Genomic DNA, 23,618 nt, shown 5'->3' with positions numbered 1-23,618 from the left:
TCTTGCATTTCCATATAAATTTTTAAAATCAGCCTGCCAATTTCTACAAAAACATAAGCCTATGATTGGGATTGTGTTGAAAATAGGTCAATTTGAGAAGAACTGACATCTTACAAATACTGAGTTTTCCAATCTATGAGCACAATATATGTCTCCATTCAACTATCTTCTTTAATTTCAGCAATGTTTTAAGGTTTTGGTGTACAAGTCTTACACAACCTTTGTTACATTTATTACTAAGAATTGTGTGATTTGTTGCTATTTTTTAAAAAATGTCTTTTCCAATTGTTGCAGTTAATATAGAAATAGTTGGGTTTTGTGTCTCAACCTTGTATCCTGTGACCTTGCTAAATTCACTCAGTATTTCTAGTAATTATTTTGTAGATGTCTGCAATGATCTATGTAAACAATAATTTCACCTGTGAACAGAGACCATTTCATTTATTTATTTCCAATCTTTATGCCTATTTCTTTTTCTTGCCTAACTGAACTGGCTAGGACCATGAGTACTACATTAAATAGAAGTGATAAGAGAAGACAGCTTTGTCTTATTTCCAAGCTTGTGGGAAATGCATGCAGTATTTCCCCATTAGGTATGTAATTAGCTGGAGATTTTTTGGAGCTAACTTTGATCAAACTGAAGGAGTTGCCTTCTAAATTTTTAAAGAATTTTCACCATAAATTGGTGTTGAATTTCATTAATGCTTTTCCTGCACCAAAAATGTTAAACCAAGATTGCATTCCTGGGGTAAACCTAACTTAGTCATGATGTATTACATACATTTATTTATAAATTATATATATAGATATATTTATAAATATGTGTGTATATACATACACGAACACACACATATGTATCTTGGGTTTTATGTCTATATTCATGAGGAATAGTGGCCTTTTCTGTAATATTTTTGTCAGGTTTCTTCCAGCATTATAAAATTTGTTTGGAAATGTTTCTTCCTCTATATTTTGAAAGCATTTGTGTAACAATGCTTTTTTTGTTTTTTTCTCCTTAAATGTTTGACACAATTCTCTGGTGAAGCCATCAGGTTCTGGTGTTTTCTCTGTGGGATTTGTCTGTCTTGAGTTTCAAAGCTTGTTATTTTGGAATAATTTCAGATTGACAGAAAAGTTCCAAAGACTGTTCTTGTATACTTTTTACCCAGCTTCCCCTCTTGTTAACAGCTTACATAGTCATAGTATGTTTTTCTTTTCTTTTCTTTTCTCTTTTTTTGAGATGGAGTCTCGCTCTGTCGCCCAGGCTGGAGTGCAGTGGCGCAATCTCAGCTCACTGCAAGCTCCGCCTACCGGGTTCACGCCATTCTCCTGCCTCAGCCTCCCGAGTAGCTGGGACTACAGGCGCCCGCCACCATGCCCGGCTAATTTTTTGTATTTTTAGTAGAGACAGGGTTTCACCGTGTTAGCCAGGATGATCTCGATCTCCTGACCTCGTGATCCGCCTGCCTCTGCCTCCCAAAGGGCTGGGATTACAGGTGTGAGCCACCGTGCCCGGCCTCTTGTTTTCTTTTTTTTTTTTTTTTTTGAGACAAGGTCTTGCTCTGTCGCCCAGGCTGGAATGCAGTGGCGCAAACTCAGCTCAATGCAACCTCTGTCTCCCGGGTTCAAGCAATACTCCTGCCTCAGCTTCTTGAGTAGCTGGGATTACAGGTACATACCACCATGCCCAGCTAACTTTTGTATATTTTTAGTAGAGACGGGGTTTCACCATGTTGGCCGGGCTGGTCTCAAACTCCAGACCTTGTGATCCACCCACCTTGGCCTCCCAAAGTGCTGGGATTATAGGCGTGAGCCACCACGCCCAGCCTAGTATGTTTTTCAAAACTAAGAAATTGGCCAGGCGTGGTGGCTCACGCCTATAATCCCAGCACTTTGGGAAGCCGAGGTGGATGGATTGCTTGAGCTCAGGAGTTCAAGACCAGCCTGGGTAACATGGTGAAACCCCAGCTGTACAAAAAATACAAAAATTAGCCAGGTGTGGTGGCATACATCTGTAATTCCAGCAACTCAGAAGGCTGAGGTGGGAGAATCGCTTGAGCCTCGGAGCTGGAGGTTGCAGTGAGCTGAGATTGAGCCATTGCACTCCAGCCTGGGTGACAGAGTAGTGAGACCCTGTCTCAGAACAAAAAATTAAAAAAAACAAAAACAAACAAAAAAAACCTAAGAAATTAACATAGGTACCATACTATTAACTCAACTAAGTCTTTATTTGGATTTCGCCATTTTTTTTCTGTCCTTTTTTTCTGTTTCAGAATTCAGTCTAGGCTTCCACATGACATTTAGTTGTAATGTCTCCCAGTCTCCTCCAATCTGTGACAGTTGATTGGTCTTTCCTTGTTTTTCATGCTGTGGTAGGTTTTAAAAGTACCAGTCAGGTGTTTTCATAGAATGTTGCTCAACTGGGTTTTTCTGATGTTATCACATGTTTAGACTGGGGTTAAGGATTTGAGGAACAATATCACAAGAGCAAGTGCCCTTCTCATCACTTCATATCAGAAATCTGAGTATCACTGATGATGTTAACCTTGATTACTTCATTAAGGGAGTGTCTTCCAGGCTTCTCCTTTGTGAAGTCACAATTTTTCTCTTCCTATGCTCTATTCTTTGGAAGCAAGTTGGTTAAGTTCAGTCTATAATCAATAGGATGGGAATTAACCTCCACCTCTTAAGGGGGCAAGTGTCTACATACATTATTTGAAAGTCTTCTACAAGGAAAAAGGAAGTTTTGCCCCTTCTTCTTAACCTATTTGTTTTTTATTTATCAAATTATTAATTTGTATCCCTAGTTTCATTGATATTTATTCTTTGAGTTATAATCTCCTATTCTGTGGGTTCTCTTTTCACCCTCTTGATAGTATTCTTCGATGCACAAAAGTTTTGAATTTTGTATATTCAGTTTTTTAAAGTATATGTAGTTAGAATGAGTATTCTCTAATCTGGTGGTGCAGGATGCTACTTTTTCATTTTATTGTTCGTATCTTCTATATCCTTACTGATTATTTGTCTGCTAACCCATCGATAATTGAAAAAAATGTGTTAAATCTTACATTGTGACTATGGGTTTATTCTTACGTGAAGATCTGCTTTATCACAATAATACTTTTTGCCATCAAGTCTACTTTGTCTGATGTTAATATGGCTAAAACACATTTCTTTTGCATAGTATTTCTTTCTTTCTCTCTCTCTTTCTCTTTTTCTTTCTTTTTTTTTGAGACAGGGTCTCGATTGCCCATTCTGGAGTGCAATGGCATGATCATAGCTCGCTGCAACCTCAAACTCCTGACCTCAAGTGATCCTCCCGCCTCTGGGATTACAGGCGTGAGCCACTGCATCAGACAATTTCTTTATTTCATTTCTGTGCCACATATTTTAGGGGCATTGCTTATGAACAGCACAGAACTGAAATTATTTTCGTCCAATCCACAAGTCTTTTTTTTTTTTTTTAAGATGGAGTCTTGCTTTTTCACCCAGGCTGGAGTGCTGTGGCATGATCTTGGCTCACTGCAAGCTCCGCCTCCCAGGTTCACGCCGTTCTCCTGCCTCAGCCTCCTGAGTAGCTGGGACTACAGGCGCCCGCTGCCACGCCTGGCTAATTTTTTGTATTTTTAGTAGAGACAGGGTTTCACCATGTTTGCCGGGATGGTCTCTATCTCCTGACCTCGTGATCAGCTGCCTTGGCCTCCCAAAGTGCTGGGATTACAGGCGTGAACCACTGCACCCGGCCCAATCCACAAGTCTTTATCTATAAACTGGTGAGTCCTGTCTAAATGTAAATATTACAGTTACTATGATAACTGATATGTTTGAAAGTAATTATACTGCTTTATTTTATGTGCTTGTGTTTCTTCTTCATCCTTCCTGTCATCTATTGGATTGATCATGTTTTAGGACTTAGTCACATGCTTACCATTTCTCTGCTCACTAGTGCTGCTTAGATTCTATACTTTTTATAGAATCTAAAAATTCTAAAATGTTTAGATTCTGGGTCCTTCCTGAAGTATGTTCTTTGTCGTTTTTTCAGGAGTCAGTAGAAAACTCTCTTAATACTTATTTGTCTGAAAATCAATGTATTGTGCTCTCACTCCTTGAAGACATTTTTCCATTATTGCCGGAAAGTATCGACATTAGTAGTGTTGGGCATTGTCATTTTATTCTCCATATCTTTTAACTTCTCTCTCATATTTTCCGTCTAACTCTCTGAGATGCATTATGGGCACTTTTAGCTCACTAATTCTCTCTTCAGGTATGTCTCATGTCCTATTAACCTGTTCACTCCCATTTTAAAAGGAGGGATTATTTTGATAAAATATATACATGTGCAGAAAAGTGCAAAACACACAGGTGTACAACTAACTTAAATATTGTAAAGTGAACATCTGTGTAACAATCACCCAGGTCTAGAAACAGAATTTTTCCAGCTACCCTAGAAGCATTTGATGGGGCCCTTCACATTCACAAACCCCTCCCCACTCCCAAAGTTACCACTATTCTGACTTTTATATTAAATATTTTCTTCCATCAGGAAACATTTGCCTTCCTTTGCTTACCATTATGTTCCTGAGATGCATCCACATTGTTGCATGAAACTATAGTTCGCTGTTGCTAAGTCTAATGCCACATTTCTCTGCGTTTTGGCTATTCTTAGTCCTTTTCATTTCCATATCACTGTATGATTTAATTTATGGGAAGAACAAAAACAGGCAAAAATATAGAATTTTATATGAAGGATTTCTTTTGTTTTCTTATTTATTTATTTATTTATTTATTTATTTAGAGATGGAGTCCTGCTCTGTCGCTCAGGCTGAGTGCAGCAGTGCAATCTCAGCTTACTGCAACCTTCGCCTCCTGGGTTCAAGCGATTCTCATGCCTCAGCCTCCCGAGTAGCTGGGATTACAGGCACACACCACCATGCCTGGCTAATTTTTGTATTTTTAGTAGAGATGGGGTTTCACCATGTTGGCCAGGCTGGTCTCGAACTCCTGACCTCAAGTGATCTGCCCACCTCGGCCTCTCAAAGTGCTGGGATTACAGGTGTGAGCCACCATGCCCAGCCTATATGAAGGATTTCTTATAATTTATTCCATGTAATCTCAAATTACATGAAAGGTGAGTGATTTGCTTTTTCAGGATCCAAATTTTACTTCTTAAATAAAGCAGCATGATACAGAACAATCCATATAGTATGATTCCATTAAAACAAAGACATGCCTATGTGAGTATGCATCTGTATACACATGCACATATTTATCCATTCAAATAATTCTACAATTCTAGAAGGACCAAATTGTCATCAGTGGTTACCTCTGGTGTGTAGGAATGGCAGAGGCAGGAAGGTAGGAAGGTGTACATTATGTACGTGGGAGGACTATGTGGGCAGACACTTCACGTTTTACTCCTTGCTTATTATTTTTTTATTTTTACAATGAGCATTCTTTTTTTTTTTTTCTTTTTTACAACACCAGAAAAAGTCACATTCTCAGAAGAAGAAAGGATTTGTTTTGGGTGCAGTGGTCTCCCCACCAGGCTCCTTTTCATACCCGGTGGCTGCAGTTACCTTCCAGAGCACAGCAGAACCAACCCAAGGCAATCGGAGTCCTCTTGTCTACTTTTCAGACTCTTGAATGGCTGGTCTTCAGCTCATGGAAACCTGGCTTTAAATGGCAGCCCCCAAATTCAAGAGAAAACACCAACTGCAAGCAATTCTAAAAGTCAGGCCATTGGGCCCTTGGGACCCAGAAGGGGAGTGAAACTCCAGAGCAAAAGGAAAATGCAATCACTATCCCACGCACCCTGGGAATGGGCTGGACTCCTGACCTTCCCCATTGCCCCCAGAGAGAGAGGCAGGCAGAGCTCTACAGCAATGAGAGGCTTTCCTTCAGGCTTCAGCTTTACTGACCCCCAGTGACATCTTAGCAGCCAGCTTCTCATGCTGCATCCAGTGCAAGAACAACTTTTCCAGCCTAGAGCAGAAGTTACATGAAACCTACCATTGACTGAGCTCTTATTATAAATGTGCCCTGCACTGTGTTCACAACCAACTCATAAGGGAGCTTTTATATTTGTCCTCATCTTACACTTGGAGAAATAGAGGCTCGGAGATGTGAAATGACTTGCTCAAGTTCACCCGGCTAGCAGTGGCAGAGTTAGAACCTACCCCATCCAGTCTGACTCCCAAGCCTGCACTCAACTTCTAAACTCCAAGGCAGGGCACCACAGTCAGATGATTTCAGAGCGAGTGGCCATTGACCACCCAGTGCAGTGAAAAGAGACATCCACTGAAATCAGATTCCCATTTGGTCTCTGCCCCTGGACAAGTCACTTCCTCCTTTTGAGCCTAAATATCCACATCTGTAAAGTGGGGACAACAATATCTTTCTCTCAGGGTTGTTCTGAGAATTAGAAATAAGATATGTAGAGAACCTACTACCAGCCCAAGCACCGAGGCACTCAATCTAAAGCTGCCATCATCAACATCATCACCACCACTTTAAGCAGCCTGCTCAAAATGGACAGTGGAAAGAAGGAATCTTAATAAGCACCCCACTTTGCACCTGTCCTGTTAGGTGCCCAGCGGGTGGCCCCTTCTTTCCATTCCCATGGCCTCATCCCTTGCAGGCTTCCTGGCTTCTGGCATCACCCTTCTCCAATATGCGTCCCACACAGCACCCAGCAAGACCCATCACTAAAACCTTCCCCATTTCCTTAGTGAAGCCCACCCCATGCTGGCCCTCACCAGCTCCTCTAGCACAGCCTTCTCCCTTCTGCAGAACACCCTGCACCCGTGCCCAGTTCCATATTTTTGCACATGCTGGTCCACTTTCCAGGAATACCCTCCCCCTCACACCCCCTTCTCTTCATGGACTCTCATGCCTCCCCCAAGGTCCCACTCAAATCCTCCAGGAAGCTTCCGGAATCCCATCTCACACCTAGGGTGAGGGACTCCTTCCTCTGCTCCACAACACTTTGTTCCTCAATTGTCAATAAGCATGCTTTAGGGAAAATTACGGTGATTTCGTGCTCTATAAATCCGTCTTCCCTACTGTCTCTTCCTCCTTGAGGCCCGGGCCTGGCAGTGTCTAGCGCGTAGTCAGTGCTTAGGAAGTGTTTAGAGCATAAATAGATGAAGACCAACTGCATCTCAGTAAAAGGAACATTTTCTAATTATTTGAGTTATTCACAGGAAGATGGGGTGCCAGTGAGCACCCTGAAACCAGGTGAGTGTACACTGCGAGAACAGGAAAGAGCAGAGGTGTGGATGTGGACTCCTAATGACACGAACCATGGATAAGTTATGCTGGAATCACCTGGAGTACTGGTTGCTATTTATTTATTTATTTTTGAGAAGGAGTCTCACTCTGTTGTCCAGGCTGGAGTGCAGTGGCGCAATCTCGGCTCACTGCAACCTCTGCCTCCTAGTTCAAGTGATTTTCCTGTCTCAGCCTCCCAAGTAGCTGGGATTACAGGCATGCACCACCATGTCCGACTAATTTTTGTATTTTTAGTAGAGACAGGGTTCCACTATTTTGGCCAGGCTGGTCTCAAACTCCTGACCTCAGGTGATCCTCCTGCCTAGGCCTCCCAAAGTGCTGGGATTACAGGTGTGAGCCACTACACCTGGCCCTGGTTGCTAATAATACAGATTCCTCGACTCAGGAGACTCTGATGCTGCAAGTCTGGGACAGTCCAGTCATCTGTATTCGGAACAACATCCCCAGGTAATTTTGAAGCACACCCATGTTTTGGGACTACTGAACTTTGTGACCTCTGAAGCCATCTGCAATCAGGTTTTGTGTGTGAAGGCCCTTCTTAAACTGTGAAGCGCTGTCTACAAGTCTTGGCTCCAGATGTTACCAGGCCCCCAAGACTGGGGAACTGAAGATTCAGGCTAGGACTACAGCTCCTCGGACTCTGGGAGGTTACGGACCCAGCCCTGGGCCACTCTGTTGAAGCTGGGTCTGAGACGGAGGAGTTCCAAGCCACTGAGGGGCTCCGGGATGAAGGAGGTGCCTAGCCTGGGAAAAGTGCCCCCCACGAGGGATCCTCCAAATGGCACCGGGGTCCTGGAGAAAGAGAGCAGCAGGAGAGGTGGGCTGTGTGGAACAGGGACAGCAGTACATTGACATGTGGATCACCATGTATGGGCCCCTCCCTGCCGCTCTCTGAGCCTCAGTTTTCCCTTCTATACAGCAAGATTCTGTACATCTTTTTTTTTTTTTTTTGAGACAATCTCGCTCTGTCACCCAGGTTGGAGTGCAGTGGGGTGATCTCAGCTCACTGCAACCTCCGCCTCCCAGATTCAATCAATTCTCCTGCCTCAGCCTCCGTAGTAGCTGGGATTACAGGCACGTGCCACCATGCCCGGCTGATTTTTGTATTTTTAGTAGAGACGGGGTTTCACCATGTTGGCCAGGCTAGTCTCGAACTCCTGACCTCGTGATCCGCCCACCTCAGCCTCCTATAGTGCTGGGATTACAGGCATGAGCCACCACACCCAGCGATTCTGTACATCTTAAGAGGTTTTTTTCAACTTTGCCCATTTCCAAGTCTGCGCCTACTTGGGTGGCTCGTTGCTTAGCAATAGAAATGAAGCTGATGGAGTCAGAATTGACTTGTCCTAGGCAAGACTCTAGACTCCCCTTCAGTAAGCTCCCCTTAGGACAAACGGCCCAAAACTAGAGAGAGAAAAGAGCATTAGAAAGAGCACTGAAAATCAGGGGGAAAATGCAGATTACAACAGACATGCCATTTCTCCTCCAGGACACTGGCACGATGAAATAATTTGATAACTGGGCAAAGTTGGTGAGGTAGCGGGGGAAAAGTTTCACACATGCTGCTGGTTAGAGGGTAAGCCAGTGCTGCTACCGCAGAAGACAATTTGGCAGGATCTTTCTAACCTGAAATGTGTGAACTATGTCACCCCCCATCTCCACCTCCGAGCATATGGCTTAGGAAAGCACAGGCGCGTAGGCACTGGGATGCAGACCTGAGCAGCACATTAGTGACAAACCAGAAACAACCCATATGTCCACTAGCAGAGAAATAGGCAAGACAAATAGAGCATGCTGACACACGATAGAAAACTATACAGCAGGCTAGGCGCAGTGGCTCACGCCTTTAATCCCAACACTTTGGGAGGCCGAGGCGGGCCGATCACCTGAGGTCAGGAGTTGAAGACCAGCCTGGCCCACATGGTGAAACCCCGTTTCTAGTAAAAACACAAAAATTAGCTGGGCATAGTGGTGGGTGACAGTAATCCCAGTTACTTGGGAGGCTGAGGCAGAAGAATTGCTTGAACCTGAGAGGCAGAGGTTGCAGTGAGCTGAGATTGTGTCATTGCACTCCAGCCTGGGCCACAAAAGCGAAACTCTGCCCCACCCCGCCAAAAAAAGAAAACGAAAACTATACAGCAGCTTAAAAGGAACTAGAGCTCTACGTATTAGTATGGTAGATTTCAAAAGCAATGTTGAGTAAAAAAAGCAAGTTAACAGAATGAAGTGCAAAGTATTAACACACACACACACGCACACACACACACAAACGCCATTCCCCCTACAGGCATGCAGCTGCCCACACAAAATGTTCTGAACCCATACAGGCCAGCCTGACAACCATGTTACCTTTGGGAAGGCAACTGGGATTGGAGGATGGGATAGAGCAAAGGGGCTCTACATTTATTTGCCTAACATTTTTTAAAAGAGAACCTATGTATGTGATTTTAACAATACTGTTTTTTTGTTGTTTTGTTTTGAGACAGGTCTTGCTCTGTCACTCAGGCTAGAGTGTAGTAGAGTGATCTCGGCACACTGCAACCTCCGCCTCCCAGGTTCAAGTGATTCTCCCACCTCAGCCTCCTGAGTAGCTGAGATTACAAGTGTGTGCCAACAAGCCCAGCTAATTTTTGTATTTTTAGTAGAAATGAGATTTCACCATGTTGGCCAGGCTGGTCTTGAACTTCTGACCTCAAGTGATCCGCCTGCCTCGGCCTCCCAAAGTGGGATTACAGGCGTGAGCCACCGCGCCCGGCCTTAATACTGTTTGTTAATTTTAAGAAAAATAAAAATCATTGCTTGTGTTGTTTTTCCAGCAGCCTGGGACCAGTGGGAAGAGGAGAGTGCTTGCCTCTGGGGTGGAAAGACAAACCTCGGGCCAGGGCCTGGGTCCCAGCCAAGAAAGCATTTCTGCCTGGACCACCCCAGTTTTGGTGGCAACAGCCAGGCCTCACAGGAACAGGCTGGGTGGTGTCCAAGCCATGCAAGGCCCACAGTCAGGCCCTTGACTGGGAGCCCAGGGCCCTGGAAGCTGAGCACATCTTGGCCACCCAAACTGCTATTTCTCTTCTCTATGCCTCAGTTGCTCTTTCTCCCTCAGAAGAGGTCTGGGTGCAGGGCTCCCTAAGAGCCTCTTTCTGCTGTTGGGAATGTGACTTGCTGTCATACTTTAGGCATGAGATCAGTGGGAGATGCAACCTGAGTGGCCCAGCCTGGAAGCTGCCTGCCAGGACTGAATGTCTGCTGCAGGTTTCAAATGGCTGGGCAGGCAGGGTCTGAGGGCCCAGGAGGAGACAGGGCAGTCCTGCCTGGCGGGGAACTCCAGAATGTCTGTTAATGGCTCATGACTCACACAGCGCATGCTAGGCCCAATTCTTCCCATCAGGACCCTCTCTGCCTATTCAGATATTTGAGGGCAGTCACATGCCTCTGGAGCTGTCTCTTCTCAAGGCAGATCACCCCCAGTTCCTTCAGCCCTTCCTCATATGTTCTGATTTTCCAGGCCTAGCTAGGCTCCGGCGCCCACCCATCTGTCTTAGACAGACACAGTCTCCACGTGTGGTCTGAGCAAATGCCAGAAGAGCAGGACCATGGCGTCTTCTCTGTGGACTCCCCTTTTCCTCACTAAATGCAGCCCAAACCAGAGGAGCATATTCAGAAATAGCACCAGACCGAGGAAGCCAATGCAGTTAACATGCACTCCTCAGCCCAAGGCCTTCCCCCAGTGCCAAGCTTCTGTCTTGATTCCTATGGTTTGTTTTCAGGCCCCCAGTGCAGAATGGTAAATGTATCCCTTTCAAGCTCTCCCCTGTCCAAACCTCATCTCAGCTGTAAATAATAATCATAATAGGCCGGGGGCAGTGGCTCATGCCTGTAATCCCAGCACTTTGGGAGGCAGAGGTGGGTGGATCACGAGTTCAGGAGTTCGAGACCAGCCTGGCCAACATAGTGAAACCCTGTCTCTACTAAAAATACAAAAAATTAGCCGGGCGTGGTGGTGGGCGCCTGTAATCCCAGCTACTCAGGAGGCTGAGGCAGGAGAATCGCTTGAACCCAGGAGGAGGAGGTTGCAGTGAGCTGAGATTGCGCCATTGCACTCCAGCCCGGGTGACAGTGTGAGACTCTGTCTCAAATAATAATAATAATAACAACAACAACAATAATAGCTATTGTTTGTTGAAAGTGTCTTACTTGCCAGAAACTTTACCTATGGTTTCTCATGTCATCTCCATAGCAACCTTATGAAGTAGGTACTATAAACCCCTCATTTTACAGGCAATGGAGGCTCAGAGAGGTTAAGTCACTTGCCCAAGGTCAACATGGGCAGGCCTGGGGTCTGCATTTAAGTCCACGTGGAGGCCTCATGCTCTAAACCAATACAGACCACTGTTCTGTGGCCCTCACTCTGGCGTCCAATGTTTCACTGCCACTCTCCACTTTGGGGCAGCCTCAAAGCTACCTTGTTGGCCTCTTCTAGGCCATTGGTGAAAGGAAAAGCTGAGCTGGCCTCGAACTGCTGAAATCTGGGGACCCCTCAGAGAAGGACACAAATCTAGATGTTCATCAAAGAGGTAGCACACAGCAGCCATGGAGAACAAGGCACTGGGCTCTGGAGTCAGACAAACCCAGACCCGAACCCCAGCCCTGCCGGTGCTTCCTTGCTTTGTGGCTTTGGCCGGGTTGTTCATATTCCTGAGCCGCAGCCTCTTCATCTGCAGAACAGGAAAACTCATAGCACCCGCCCACCATGTCCTGGAGAGGATCCAAGATGTGTGGCACCTTCACCCTTCATTTCTCCCACGTTTACTGAGCACCTACTAGGTGCGGAGGCGCTGTTCCAGCCAGAGCGCAATGAATAGAAAGCGCTGGGGACAGAGCCTGGCCTGCAGAAAGTGCTCAGGAAAAGCAGGCTCCCGCTGTGGCTGTGACTGGCTTCCCGCCCCTCCCGGTCTGTCCCCGGGCTGCCCGCCCCACCTTACTTGTTGAAATTTCGGTAGTCGTTGGGGCTGGGGGTGTGACTTCGGCCATCGCTCTGGTAGTCCCGATAGCTGACGAACTCCTGCCAGGGGCAGCGGTAGCCCTTGGGGATGGCGGTGTGGTTGAACTTCTCTGGCGGGACGCCCTTCAGCGGCTCCGCATAGCCTAGGGGCGGGGGTGGGAAGGGGGCGCCTCGGTTCTTCCACCCTCAGCCCCCACCCCCACCTCGCCCCATCCCCATTCCGCGGACGCGGTTGGACGAGGGAAGATCGGAGTTAGGGGAGAGGAGTGGGGGAATGGGATGCCACAGTTGCTCCAGCACAGGAGACCCCTCTCCATCCCAGGAAACACGGAGGACTGCAGTGAGGAAGCTACAAGTTCGCGGCGCGGGTTGCAGTCTTGGCCTTGGCTGACTCGCTGTGTGACCTGGGGCGCGGCGCCCCTCTGGCTCGTGGTTTGGCGAGGGGAGTGCGCGCGTGCGCGTGTGTGTTGGGGAAGGGGGCGGACTAGCCTTCTGGGTGCTCTTCTTGCCCCATGGGGAGCACACCCATGCTTCAGGTCCCCCAGCCCTGGTCCCGGGACCCGAGGACGACACTCACCTGGCGCCAGGGCGCTGGGACTGGGGACGCACCCAGCAGGGGCGGCTGCAGGGTGGGCGCCCTCGGGACCCCCGAGTGAGGCCCCGGGTGAGGCCGGGAAGATGTGGAGCTCCAACCGGTAGTTCTGCCCCTCAGGGCCATTGGCATTGGCAACCTGGGCACAGGGGCGGGCTCTCAGAGGCCACCGACGACCTCCCGCCCCCCGCCGCCCTCCCCTTCCCCCAGCTTCCCTTCCAGGGAGCTCCCCTCCACGCTCACCGTCCCCGACTCCGCTGTTCCAGTCACCTTCCTCCTGGCGCTTCCGGCCAGCATCTGGGAGCGAGTGGGTAGAATAAACCGCAGAGAGGCTCAGCGGGGCAGGGGACCAGGGTTCTCCCTCCACCAAAAAAATAAAAAGGGTGGGGGGGGAAGGCAAGAATCCTAACGCCCATCATCGGGGAACAAGGATGAGTTACTAGTTTACAGCGCTAAACCCAGTGCCTGGGACCGAGAAATACTCGATATATGTTCATTGCTATTGTAATGCTGAGTCTGGGCAAGATACTTAACTTCCCTGAGCCTCAATGTCCTTCTCGATAGAATGAGGATGATGGTGATGAAGATCTCTTCCTCAGAGGGGTCTATGAGCATTAAATGAGATACCTGCAAAGTTCTTAGCTAGCACTGTCTTAGGCACATAGCAAAGCCGAGTGTTTTGCCATCTTTATTTTTCTGCCACATCACTCCCTCTCAGTTGCCTCCTGTCTAGCCCAGAAATTAAGTGGAGGGTGGATGGAATAGCCCTGGCTTCCTTAGAAGTATCGGGAACTGCCTGCTGCCTTTCTGAAGCCAAGGGAAGAACCCTTCTTGCCTTTCTTCTCCACCAGCAGATTATTCCATGGCCTTTCCTTCCTCCGGTGGGAAAAAGAAAAAAGGGCATTCTACCTTTTCCATCTTAGTTCAGGCCCAAGTCTAAACTAGATCCAGCCTGCTGCAAATTTAGCCTAGAGTGCATGTCTGTCTTAGCTTTTTTTTTTTTTTTTTTTTTTTTTTTTTTTGTAGGAGCCACAGTCCCTTCACTCCGTGGCTTATCCTCAACCCCCAATCTACTTTGTTCAATTTGTTCTGTATCCAGGGAGAGATGCCTAAAAAGATAACAGTTTTCAAGGATCACACCGAAAGGTAGGAGCTTAATCTGATGGGAACATCACAGTCCTCAGCCTGGCTTACCATTTGGCTTTAGGCTAACCAGTGGCTCTCTGTGGTCCTCAGTTTCCCCATGAGCACAATGGTGGCTTACTCACCGCCCGCTGGCTGGCTGCTAACTCGAAAGTGAACTTCTGCACACGGCGCTGCCTCTTCTGGAAGAGGAGGGACCCTCTGTTGTTGCGTAGTGACAGCTCCTCCATCATCAGGTCCTGGGGCACGCTCAGCTTCTTGCCCAGGTCCAGCATAGGGACTGCCAGGAAAGGCCAGAGCAGGCTCTCACCACCCCATCCCCCATACACTCCAGGCCCCACCTCTCGAAGCACCTCCTCAGCATGGCATGCTGTGAGTAAGAATGCCTGTTTCTCCCCAAGCTTGCTGACACCGACACCGTCACCGGGTGTCATGATTGTTTGAAATCTTTGCCCACCTGATGGGCAAAAATGACACCTCAGAGTTTAATTTGCATGTGTTTGTTGCTCAGTGAAGTTTAGCAGTGTTTCAGAAGTTCTTTGGCCATTTGTGTTTGTTGCATGAATTCCCCATGCAGGTCTTTGCCCATAATGGTGGAGGTAGTGAGAAATGGTCAGATTCTCGATATTTTTTAAAGGTAAGCCATGGGTATGGGCAATGAGCGAGAGAGGCTGACTGCAAGCCACTAGAAGGATAGAGCAGCCATTCACTGAGATGGGGAAGGCAAAGGGAGGAGAAGGTTCTGGGAAAGATCAGGAGTTCAGTTCTAGACCTGTGTTCTTTTAACTTTAAAATAGCCTTTTATTATTATAAAAAAGCATATATGGGCCGGGCGCGGTGGCTCACGCCTGTAATCCCAGCACTTTGGGAAGCCAAGGCCGGCGCATCACCTGAGGTCAAGGGTTCGAGACCAGCCTGACCAACATGGCAAAACCCCATCTCTAAAGTAGAAAAATTAGCTGGGCGTAAGTGTCGCGTGCCTGTAATCCCAGCCACTCTGGAGGCTGAGGCAGGAGAATCACTTGAACCCAGGAGGTGGAGGTTGCAGTAAGCCGAGATTGCATTGCTGTACTCTAGCCTGGGTGACAGAGTGATTTTCCATTTAAAAAAAAAGCATATATGGGCCCTGAGGAAAGTTGGAAAATACAGATATCAGACAAAAAAGAGAAAGATACCATTATCTATCACCCAGAGACTGCCACTATTAACACCTTAGTGTATGTCCTTTCATATCTTTTTCAATGACTATATTCCTATGAGGTTTTAACCAAAATAAAATTATAGCATACATGTTTTGTAACTTTTTTGTTTTTTTTGAGATGTCGCCCAGGCTGGAGTGCAATGGCATAATCTCGCCTTGCTGCAAACTCCGCCTCCTGGGTTCAAGCAATTCTCCTGCCTTAGGCTCCTGAGTAGCTGGATTACAGGCACGCGCCACCACGCCCAGCTAATTTTTGTATTTTTAGTAGAGATGGGGTTTCACCATGTTGGCCAGGCTGGTCTCGAACTCCTGACCTCATGATCCGCCCGCCTTGGCCTCCCAGAGTGCTGGGATTACAGGCATGAGCCACCGCTCCCGGCCTGTAACTTGTTATATCAAGATCTTTACAAGTTAGAGATCTCCACCTTTCCAAGTGAACAACTTTTTGTTTTACCTAATATCTAGTCCATATCCAGACTCTGCTAATTATCTCCAAAACTGGGCACATTAAGTTTGAGGAGACTTGTAGGCATCTAAGTGGTGGTGCTGAGGAGGGAGATAGATGTGTGAATCTGGAGAAAACTGACCTGGAGGTCAAATTTTGGGCATCATGAGCTTTTACTGGTATTTACTGGCATTTGTTGTTGTTTTTCAATGAAGAACATTACATTTATTTCTTTTCTCATAGTTGGAACTAGTCTTTACAGCTATTTAGAGGATTTTCCGGGTGATGACTGTTCTTAGTAGTTTGAGACCCATCCCTATCCTTTGTGCTTTTCCTACCAGCCAAATGCAAACTTTCACGTTTGGCCAACAAAGGAAGCGTTTTGCAGGACAGAGGGGACAGAATGGTGAGGACCTTGGCAGGTGAGAGCCCTGTGTGGGCAGCATGGCCTGCCTGGTCCATCTCTAAAATCAGATACACATACATTCATATTCCAGCTCCATAAATGGTATTTTAAGCTGGGAGGCTGGATGAGATCATAAAGAAATGAGAATAGGTAAAGAGAACCAGAGACGGAGGCTGGGCCTCCAACATTTACAGTGAGGCGGTGAGGAGGAACCAAGCCAGGAGCCTGGGCAGGAGCAGCCCACAACACAGGAAGAAACTAAAGAGGATGGCATCCTGAAAATAAATGATGAAAGCATTTCAGGTATGATAGAGAGACTAACAGAGCCAAATGCTGCTGATGTGTCAAGGAAGATGAGGGCTGAAAATGGACTATTATATTTAGTAACACAAGGTCATTGGTAATTTTCACTAAAGCAGTTTCTATGGAGTGTTTGGCTGTGAAAGCCTAACTGGAGAGGGTTCAAGAGAAAATGGACAGAAGAACAAGTTTAACCACACCATGAGGAAGCGATAAGCCAAATCCAGGACGCAGGACATTCTACAGGACAACTGGCCTGGTTTTTCAAACAAGTGAGTGACATGGAAAAAAGGGGCAGAGGGGTTGCTTTAGATTAAAGGAGACTTAGGAGCCATGGCAACCAAATAAAAACTGTGGCCTTTGTTTGGATGCTGATGAAAACAAACTAGAAAACTGAAGAAGGTTGAATACAGACCACTTATTAAATGGTATTAAATCATTAGTGCTAATTTTGTTCAGTGTGCTAATATCTTTGTGGCGTGTAAGGAAATGCCCTTTTATTATTTTGATGCATTCTGAAGAATTTGCGGGGTGCAATGACATGCTTTTTGGTATTAGCTTTGAAATTTAGGAATGAAGGAGGGACCATGTACTCCCTACTTGTATGTGTCTTTGGAAATTGACTAATAAAATGTCAAAAAGAGAGAAAGAGAGGATTGGTAAGAACAATACAGACAACTGCTTGGAAGAGTTGGGCTTTAAAGGATCCTGGCTACAGACAGCTATGGGATCAAGAGGGGTTTGTTTGTTTGTTTGTAAAGATGGAGAAATAACAGCATGTGCGTTAACTGATGGGAACATCTGACAATGCAATAGAGAGAGGGGAGAATTGCTGAAGGAATGTCCTTGAGCAGGAGTGACAGGAGAGCCCAGCAAGAGGAATTAGCACCAGGCAGGTGGGAGGAGAGTCCATCCACCATATCAGAAAGGAAAACCACAAACACGGGTGCAGATGCAAGCAAGTAGACAGATGTGGCGGAGGATGTTTGCAGATGTTCTCTTCTGGTTACTCTATTTTTCTCAGTGGAATAAGAAGCAAGGTCTTTAGCTGAGAATGAAGTTGTGCAAGGAGGTATTGGAGGTTTGAGGAGAGGGGTTGCAAAAGTCATTAAGAGAGTAGCATGAGATAGTGAATGAACTAGGGAGATGGACATGGCTACCAGGCAGCACTGGGGGTCACTTGGGTACTGTGATTCATGCCAGTCAATGGAATCCTAAATAGCTGTCTAAAAAGGACACTGATTTTTTTTTATTCTTTCAACAGACACATAAAGGACACTTTTTATGTGCCAAGAACAGAAAGAAATCCACTTATAGGCCGGGCGCAGTGGCTCACACCCGTAATCCCAGCACTTTGGGAGGCAGAGAAAGGTGGATCACTTGAGGTCAGGAGTTCGAGACCAACCTGGCCAACATGGCAAAACCCCGTCTCTACTAAGAATACAAAAATTAGCCAGGCATGGTGGCGTGTGCCTATAATTCAGCTACTTGGGAGGCTGAGGCACAAGAATCGCTTGAAGCTGGAGGTGAAGTTTGCAATGAGCTGAGATCGTGTCACTGTGCTCCAGTCTGGGCAACAGAGTGAGATGCTGTCTCAAAAAACAAAGAAAAAAAGAAATCCAGTATAAATTAATTGGAGGGGAAAGTAAGATTCAGAAGAATAGGTATTCTAAGATCCCATTTATCTTATATATTATATAAATATACTTTTTATATATATGTATATATATATTTTTTATATATATGTATTATATATATATATATTTTTTTTTTTGAGACAGAGTCTTGCTCTGTTGCTCAGGCTGGAGTGCAGTGGTGCAATCTCGGCTCACTGCAACCTCTGCCTCCTGGGTTCTAGTGATTCTCCTGCCTCAGTCTCCCAAGTAACTGGGACTATGGGCATGAGCCACAACACCTGGCTAATTTTTGTATTTTTAGCAGAGATGGGGTTTTACCATGTTGGCCAGGCTGGTCCCAAACTCCTGACTGCAAGTCATCTGCCCGCCTCAGCCTCCCAACTTGTTGGGATTACAGGTGTGAGCCACCGCGCCCGGCCCCCATTTCTATATTAAAAAATAAGTATGTGTTTTTGCATGCATTGAGAAATCTGCAAGGAGACATGCCAAGGAGACATGTCACCATAGCAGTGACCATGGGACATATAAAGGAGGAGGGTTGGAAATTGTTTACACTGTTTTGTCGTAACTGTTTTTAGCAAGAAAGTGTACTGCCTACTTAAAAATATAAAAGAATAGTTATACCTAAATACATAATAAAGCACCCTCAGTATCATATTCTGAAATACTATACAGATGAGCTGAGCTCAATATTGTTCTTTTTTTTTTTTTTTTTTTTTTAGACGAGTTTCGCTCTTGTTGCCCAGGCTGGAGTGCAATGGCACCATCTTGGCTCACTGCAACCTCTGCCTCCAGGGTTCAAGCAATTCTCCTGCCTCAGCCTCCCGAGCAGCTGGGATTGCAGGCATGCGCCACCACGCCTGGGTAATTTCGTATTTTTAGTAGAGATGGGGTTTCTCCATGTTGGTCAGGCTGGTCTCGAGCTCCCAACCTCGGGTCATCCGCTTGCCTCGGTCTCCCAAAGTGCTGGGCTTACAGGCATGAGCCACCTCCCCCAGCTGAGCTCAATATTTAAAAAAAAAAAAAAAAAAAAAAATGGCAGGCACAGTGGCTCACAACTATAATTCCAGCACTTGCAGAGGCCAAAGTGGGTGGATTGCTTGGGCCCAGGAGTTCAAGAACAGCCTGGGCAATATAGCAAGACCCTGTCTCTATTAAAAAATAAAAAAAGATAAAACCTATTTGACTGAGTAATTCTATTTCTAGGAATTTATTCTCAGGGAAAAGTTCAATAAATATGTCCAAAGATACATGTATAAGAATGTTTATTGCTGTGGGGTTTAAAATTGTGAAAACTGGGACTCAGTCTTGTGGTGGATGCTGCCAGATGCCCCTTATTAGTGGCTAAGAGTTCACACCACCACCTTCTACAGAGAACTGCCAGTGGAATGGATGCTGCCACAGCGCCTTTGCCTCATGTGGGATGAATTCTGTGAAGCAATTCATGCTCGAGAGCTCCCCGCGGGGTCACACTGAACTGGACAGCCGCTGAGCCCACATCCTCGCTCAGCAATACCCCACCCTAGGCTGCATTCCTCCTTCCCTTCCGAGAGCATGTTCTCAATAAGTCACTTGCACAAGGCTCCTCTGGTTCTGCCCCGAAGGATCTCACCCCAGACAACCCTCATCACCACCGTCAGGGGATGGTTGAATACACATGACGTGTCCAAACAGCGGAATGCTGGTAAGCACCGGGAAGGAAGGCGTGAGATAAATCATACTAGGATGGAATGCTACTAAATGAAAAAAAAAAAAAAGCCGAAGAACATAGCATATAGTATTTAGCCCATGTGTATGTATGTTTATATAAAGACATTCATATATGAACAGAAAAAGAATTTACATAAATATGTTAACAGTGGTTATCTCCAGATGGTTCCATTATGATGAACTTTCACTTTCAAAGCATGTCTGTTTTGTCTGAATTAAACTAATTTTTTTTAATGTATGCCAAGTCAATGGCAAGTGAATTTTTTTTTTAAAATGATGTATTATCATTGTAACCATGTAATAAACAGCTCTGAAGACCAAGAGACCTGGAGTCAAATTGCAGCTCTACCACCTACCAGATGTGACCACCTGCTCCTCTGAGCCTCAATATTCTCATTTCCAAAATGAGGATAATATCCAACTTAGAGAGTTGTGGTGGGGATGAAATGACACAAAGCATAAAGGATACTTTTCTCTTAGCAAAGTATCTGCCACATAGTAAGCATGCAATGATGGTAAACATTTTTATAACTTTTACTTTACAGTGGCCGTCTTTAGGTGGTGAGATTATGAGATTTATTTTTTCTTCCTACTTTTGTTTCAAAATTGTCTTTAGTCAGTACCTTAGCAATAATCAACAAGTTATATATTTCAAGTGTTGCATCAATGATGTGTCTCCATATTTGGGGGTCTGTAATTAACTCCCCAAGAGAAAACAGAATGCATTGCCTGACCCTTCTAGTTAGAGCGTCAATACCCATAGAATGTGCATATTTTAGCTACAAAATCAGGGTGGGGGAAGAAACTGGACATCAACAAAAGGAGGCAAGAACACACAAAATAGGTTAAAAGGATGCCACATATGAAGTCATGAAATATGATTGACTCCTTAGCACGCTGAAGGCAAATGCACAAGTCCTACCTCAGGTCCCCTGAGTCAGAATCCTCAGGAGTAGATGCTGGGACTCTGTATGCTTAACCAACATCAAATCATTATGATTCATAATAAAGCTTGAGAGCTCTGACTTAGTTGAATTAATTTTTTTCTTTTCTTTTCTTCTTTTTTTAGAGACAGAGTCTCACTCTGTCACCCAGGCTGGAGTGCAGTGGCACAACCATAGCTCACTATAGCCTCCAACTCCTAGGCTCAAACGATCCTCTTGCCTCAGCCTCCTGAGTAGCTGGGACCACAGGCATGTGCCACCACGTCTGGCTAATTTTTTTTTTTTTTTTTTTTTTTTTTGTAGAGATGGAGTCTCACCATGTTGCCCCGGCTGGTCTCAAACTCCTGGGCTCAAGCAATCCTTCCACCTCAGCCTCCCAAAGTGCTGGGATTACAGGCATCAGCCTCTGTGTCCAGCCCCTAAATTAATTTTTAAAATACCTGAAATCCTCTAAAGTAGACCAAATAAACAGATTCCAAAATTGTATCAAGAGTTCCTGAAGAGGTCTTCTAAAATTGATAAAAATGAATTTAAACTTTTTTAATGAAATGATAAAAATGATTTACTCATTTGATGACTCAGCTTTTAAGTAAAAAGTTTTGTATTCAAATGGGCAGCCTGCTCTTCCCACCCTGCTCCACTCTCTCCACTCCCCTGTCTTCCCACCCTACTCCACTCTCTCCACTCCCCTATCTTAGCCATGGGGCCCAGCCATCCTGGGCCACCCAGAGGGCTCGGTGAGACCCACAGGAGTAATAGGCAAAGGCAAGTGTGTGAAGAGCTTGCAGCCACAGGTAGGGCTGGAACTGCGACCGGAGTCTTCAGAGCTTAATTTGGGGCTGAGGTGAGGCCTTAGATGAAGCCAGGGCCAGGGTCATTTTAGAGCCAAGGCCCAGCCTGAGACACTCAGCCTCAGCTCCTGGGTCTGTGGACAGATGGGCAAGACCCCTCCCAGTGCCTCAGGAAGCTTCCCAGCCGAGGCAGCAGATTCTACAGGCACTCCCTCAGAGCTGGCCTGGAGCTCACACCTGTCTGCCCAGGCCTGGGGCCAGCAGGCCAGAGTGAGTGCACCCTGGGAGCAAGGAAAAGATGGAGACTGAGGAAGGCATGAGGCTAGAACCACCTTACCTGGTTCAGTGAGGTCCCCCATGGCAGCCATCACTGGCCCCTTCTGCTCCTTGGGGATCATCCTGTGGAGGAGAGACCCCCATGAATGGACTAAGCTGCCTCCATTTCTCCCCAGATCTCCTTCCAGTCCCTGGTTCACCCTGCCCCAGTCCTGAACAGCTTTAGGCTAGCCCAAAATCACAAGCAAGGGATGTCTGAGCTGGAAGGGCCTTCAGGGTCTCTGTGCAGAGGAGACTGAGGCCCAGGGAACGAGAGGGAGGTGCTCAAGTTTGCACAAATCTATTTTCATGTTGATAGGGAAGCACTGTCTCTTCAGGGGTGGTTTCTAGGGCCTTTTCCCAGCTCTGGCATCCTGATCAGAGGGAGAGTAGGTGCCAGGGGCATCCGAGTGGGGCAGGCAAAGGTCTCAGGCTCTACTGTCATCTGTTGACCCAGGAGAGTCCTATTCCAAGGCTGAAAGAAGTTGGAGGTTTAAGTTAGGGGAGGGGGAGAATGGACTAGACTGGGGTTACACTGGGATCTGCGAGGCTGGTGTGCCCCTTTCATCCTTGGCACTTGGCCCTGAGGCTTGAGGGCACAGGCTGGTCCAACCAAGCAGAGAGAACCATCCCCCATCCTCCCCATCTCCCCGCTACTGGGCTAACTTCCGTGGTGTTCTCTTCTCCCTCATCCCTTCTCTTCCTCCTGTTCCATTCCCCTATTTATATCTCATGGCACTTTCAAAGAATCTTGGAAGAGATTTGCAAATAAAATGAGGTCCAGAGCCCTTAACTTGCCCAGGTTCCTTAACTTGCCCTCTGGAGAAGAGGCAGAGCCCTTGAGCTCCTTGACTGACCATCCACCCTGGTACCCTTCTCCTTTGCCTCCAGGTTTTCCTATACTCCTTCTTTTAGAAAACAATCTGCCTTCATCTGTATCCCCAACACCGACAAGGGGCCCTGGGTCAGTGGGCACTGTGCTGTGCAACTGGAGTCTAGTGGGTGTCCCTGACTTTCTCTGTAACTGCGAATAAGTAGCTTTCCAGCTCTGCACCTCAGTTCCCCCAACTGTAACAATAGGGGGTTAGGCTAAATCACAGAGATCCATGGATGGGCTTTAGGGTGTTCACAAACCCCCTAAAACTGTATGTAAACATGAGTGTGTCTACATGCGTTTGGGGTGAGGGTCATAGGATGATTGAGAATGCCTCAACCACGACCGTTTAGGATTCCACAGTCCACAGATCTGTTTCTTGATAAACACTCTCTTTACAGAAATTCACAGATGCTGGGAAGGGTCTCTCATTTTACAGAGAAGCTGCTTCCCTCTACTGCCTAAAAATCCCACAGTCGTGAGCAGAGCCATTACCTATTCCCCACCTTTAATCCTAGCCACACCCTCCCCATTTAATGCAGGGTAACCTAGAGCTTACAGTTCCTCTCCTCCCAAACCAGGACCGAGGCTTGCATGGGGCCCCAGACTCCCGAGATCCACTGCAGGGCCCTTCCTCTCCGGGGGAAGGAGCTCTGGGGATTGGCTCATCTCCTCTGCCCACTCCCCTGAGTTCCCCAAGCTCCCCTAGGATGCTGGTACCTGAGAGGATGGGACCACAATAGGCAGGAGGGAATCTTAGACCCTCAAGATTAACACCTCTGTCGGGAAGCTGAGAGTTGCGTGGTGTCCCTGTAGGCAGTCAGCGGTCAGCAGTCAGTAGGCAGCGAGCAGGGTGTCCCCTGAAGCCAGCTCTGGCTTCAGCTGATGAGAATCATTCCTGCCTTGCCATGGGTCACAGCCTTATTTCGGGCTGCAATAGGAGCTGGAGCCAGAGGCTAAAAGCACCAGAACCT

At 46.5% G+C, this 23,618-nt stretch overlaps 1 protein-coding gene across 1 annotated transcript; it reads right to left on the bottom strand.

Annotated features, from left to right (window-relative positions):
- Positions 1-5,451: 5,451 nt before the first annotated feature.
- On the bottom strand, positions 5,452-21,853 carry MYOZ3 (myozenin 3). Its single transcript, XM_002816090.6, has 6 exons — positions 21,793-21,853; positions 14,147-14,301; positions 13,122-13,175; positions 12,864-13,017; positions 12,267-12,429; positions 5,452-8,079 (listed from the first exon to the last, which is right to left on the bottom strand). The coding sequence occupies exons 1-6, from the start codon at positions 21,851-21,853 to the stop codon at positions 7,911-7,913; spliced, it is 756 nt and encodes a 251-aa protein (XP_002816136.2). The 3' UTR covers positions 5,452-7,910.
- Between the last annotated feature and the right edge of the window lie 1,765 nt (positions 21,854-23,618).

The sequence above is a fragment of the Pongo abelii genome, chromosome 4 (genome assembly GCF_028885655.2).
Source record: "Pongo abelii isolate AG06213 chromosome 4, NHGRI_mPonAbe1-v2.0_pri, whole genome shotgun sequence".
NCBI lineage: Eukaryota > Metazoa > Chordata > Mammalia > Primates > Hominidae > Pongo > Pongo abelii.
The sequence above is the reverse complement of the archived record's forward strand: the minus strand, read 5'-3'. Positions and strand labels throughout refer to the sequence as shown.

Coding starts and splice junctions, on each gene's coding strand:
- MYOZ3 (XM_002816090.6), bottom strand. CDS start 21,853: ATGATCCCCAAGGAGCAGAAGGGGCCAGTGATGGCTGCCATGGGGGAC. Junction 14,302..21,792: donor GGGGGACCTCACTGAACCAG/GTAAGGTGGTTC, acceptor CTTTCCTGGCAG/TCCCTATGCTGGACCTGGGC. Junction 8,080..12,266: donor GACTACCGAAATTTCAACAA/GTAAGGTGGGGC, acceptor CTCTTTCTCCAG/GACCCCGGTGCCATTTGGAG.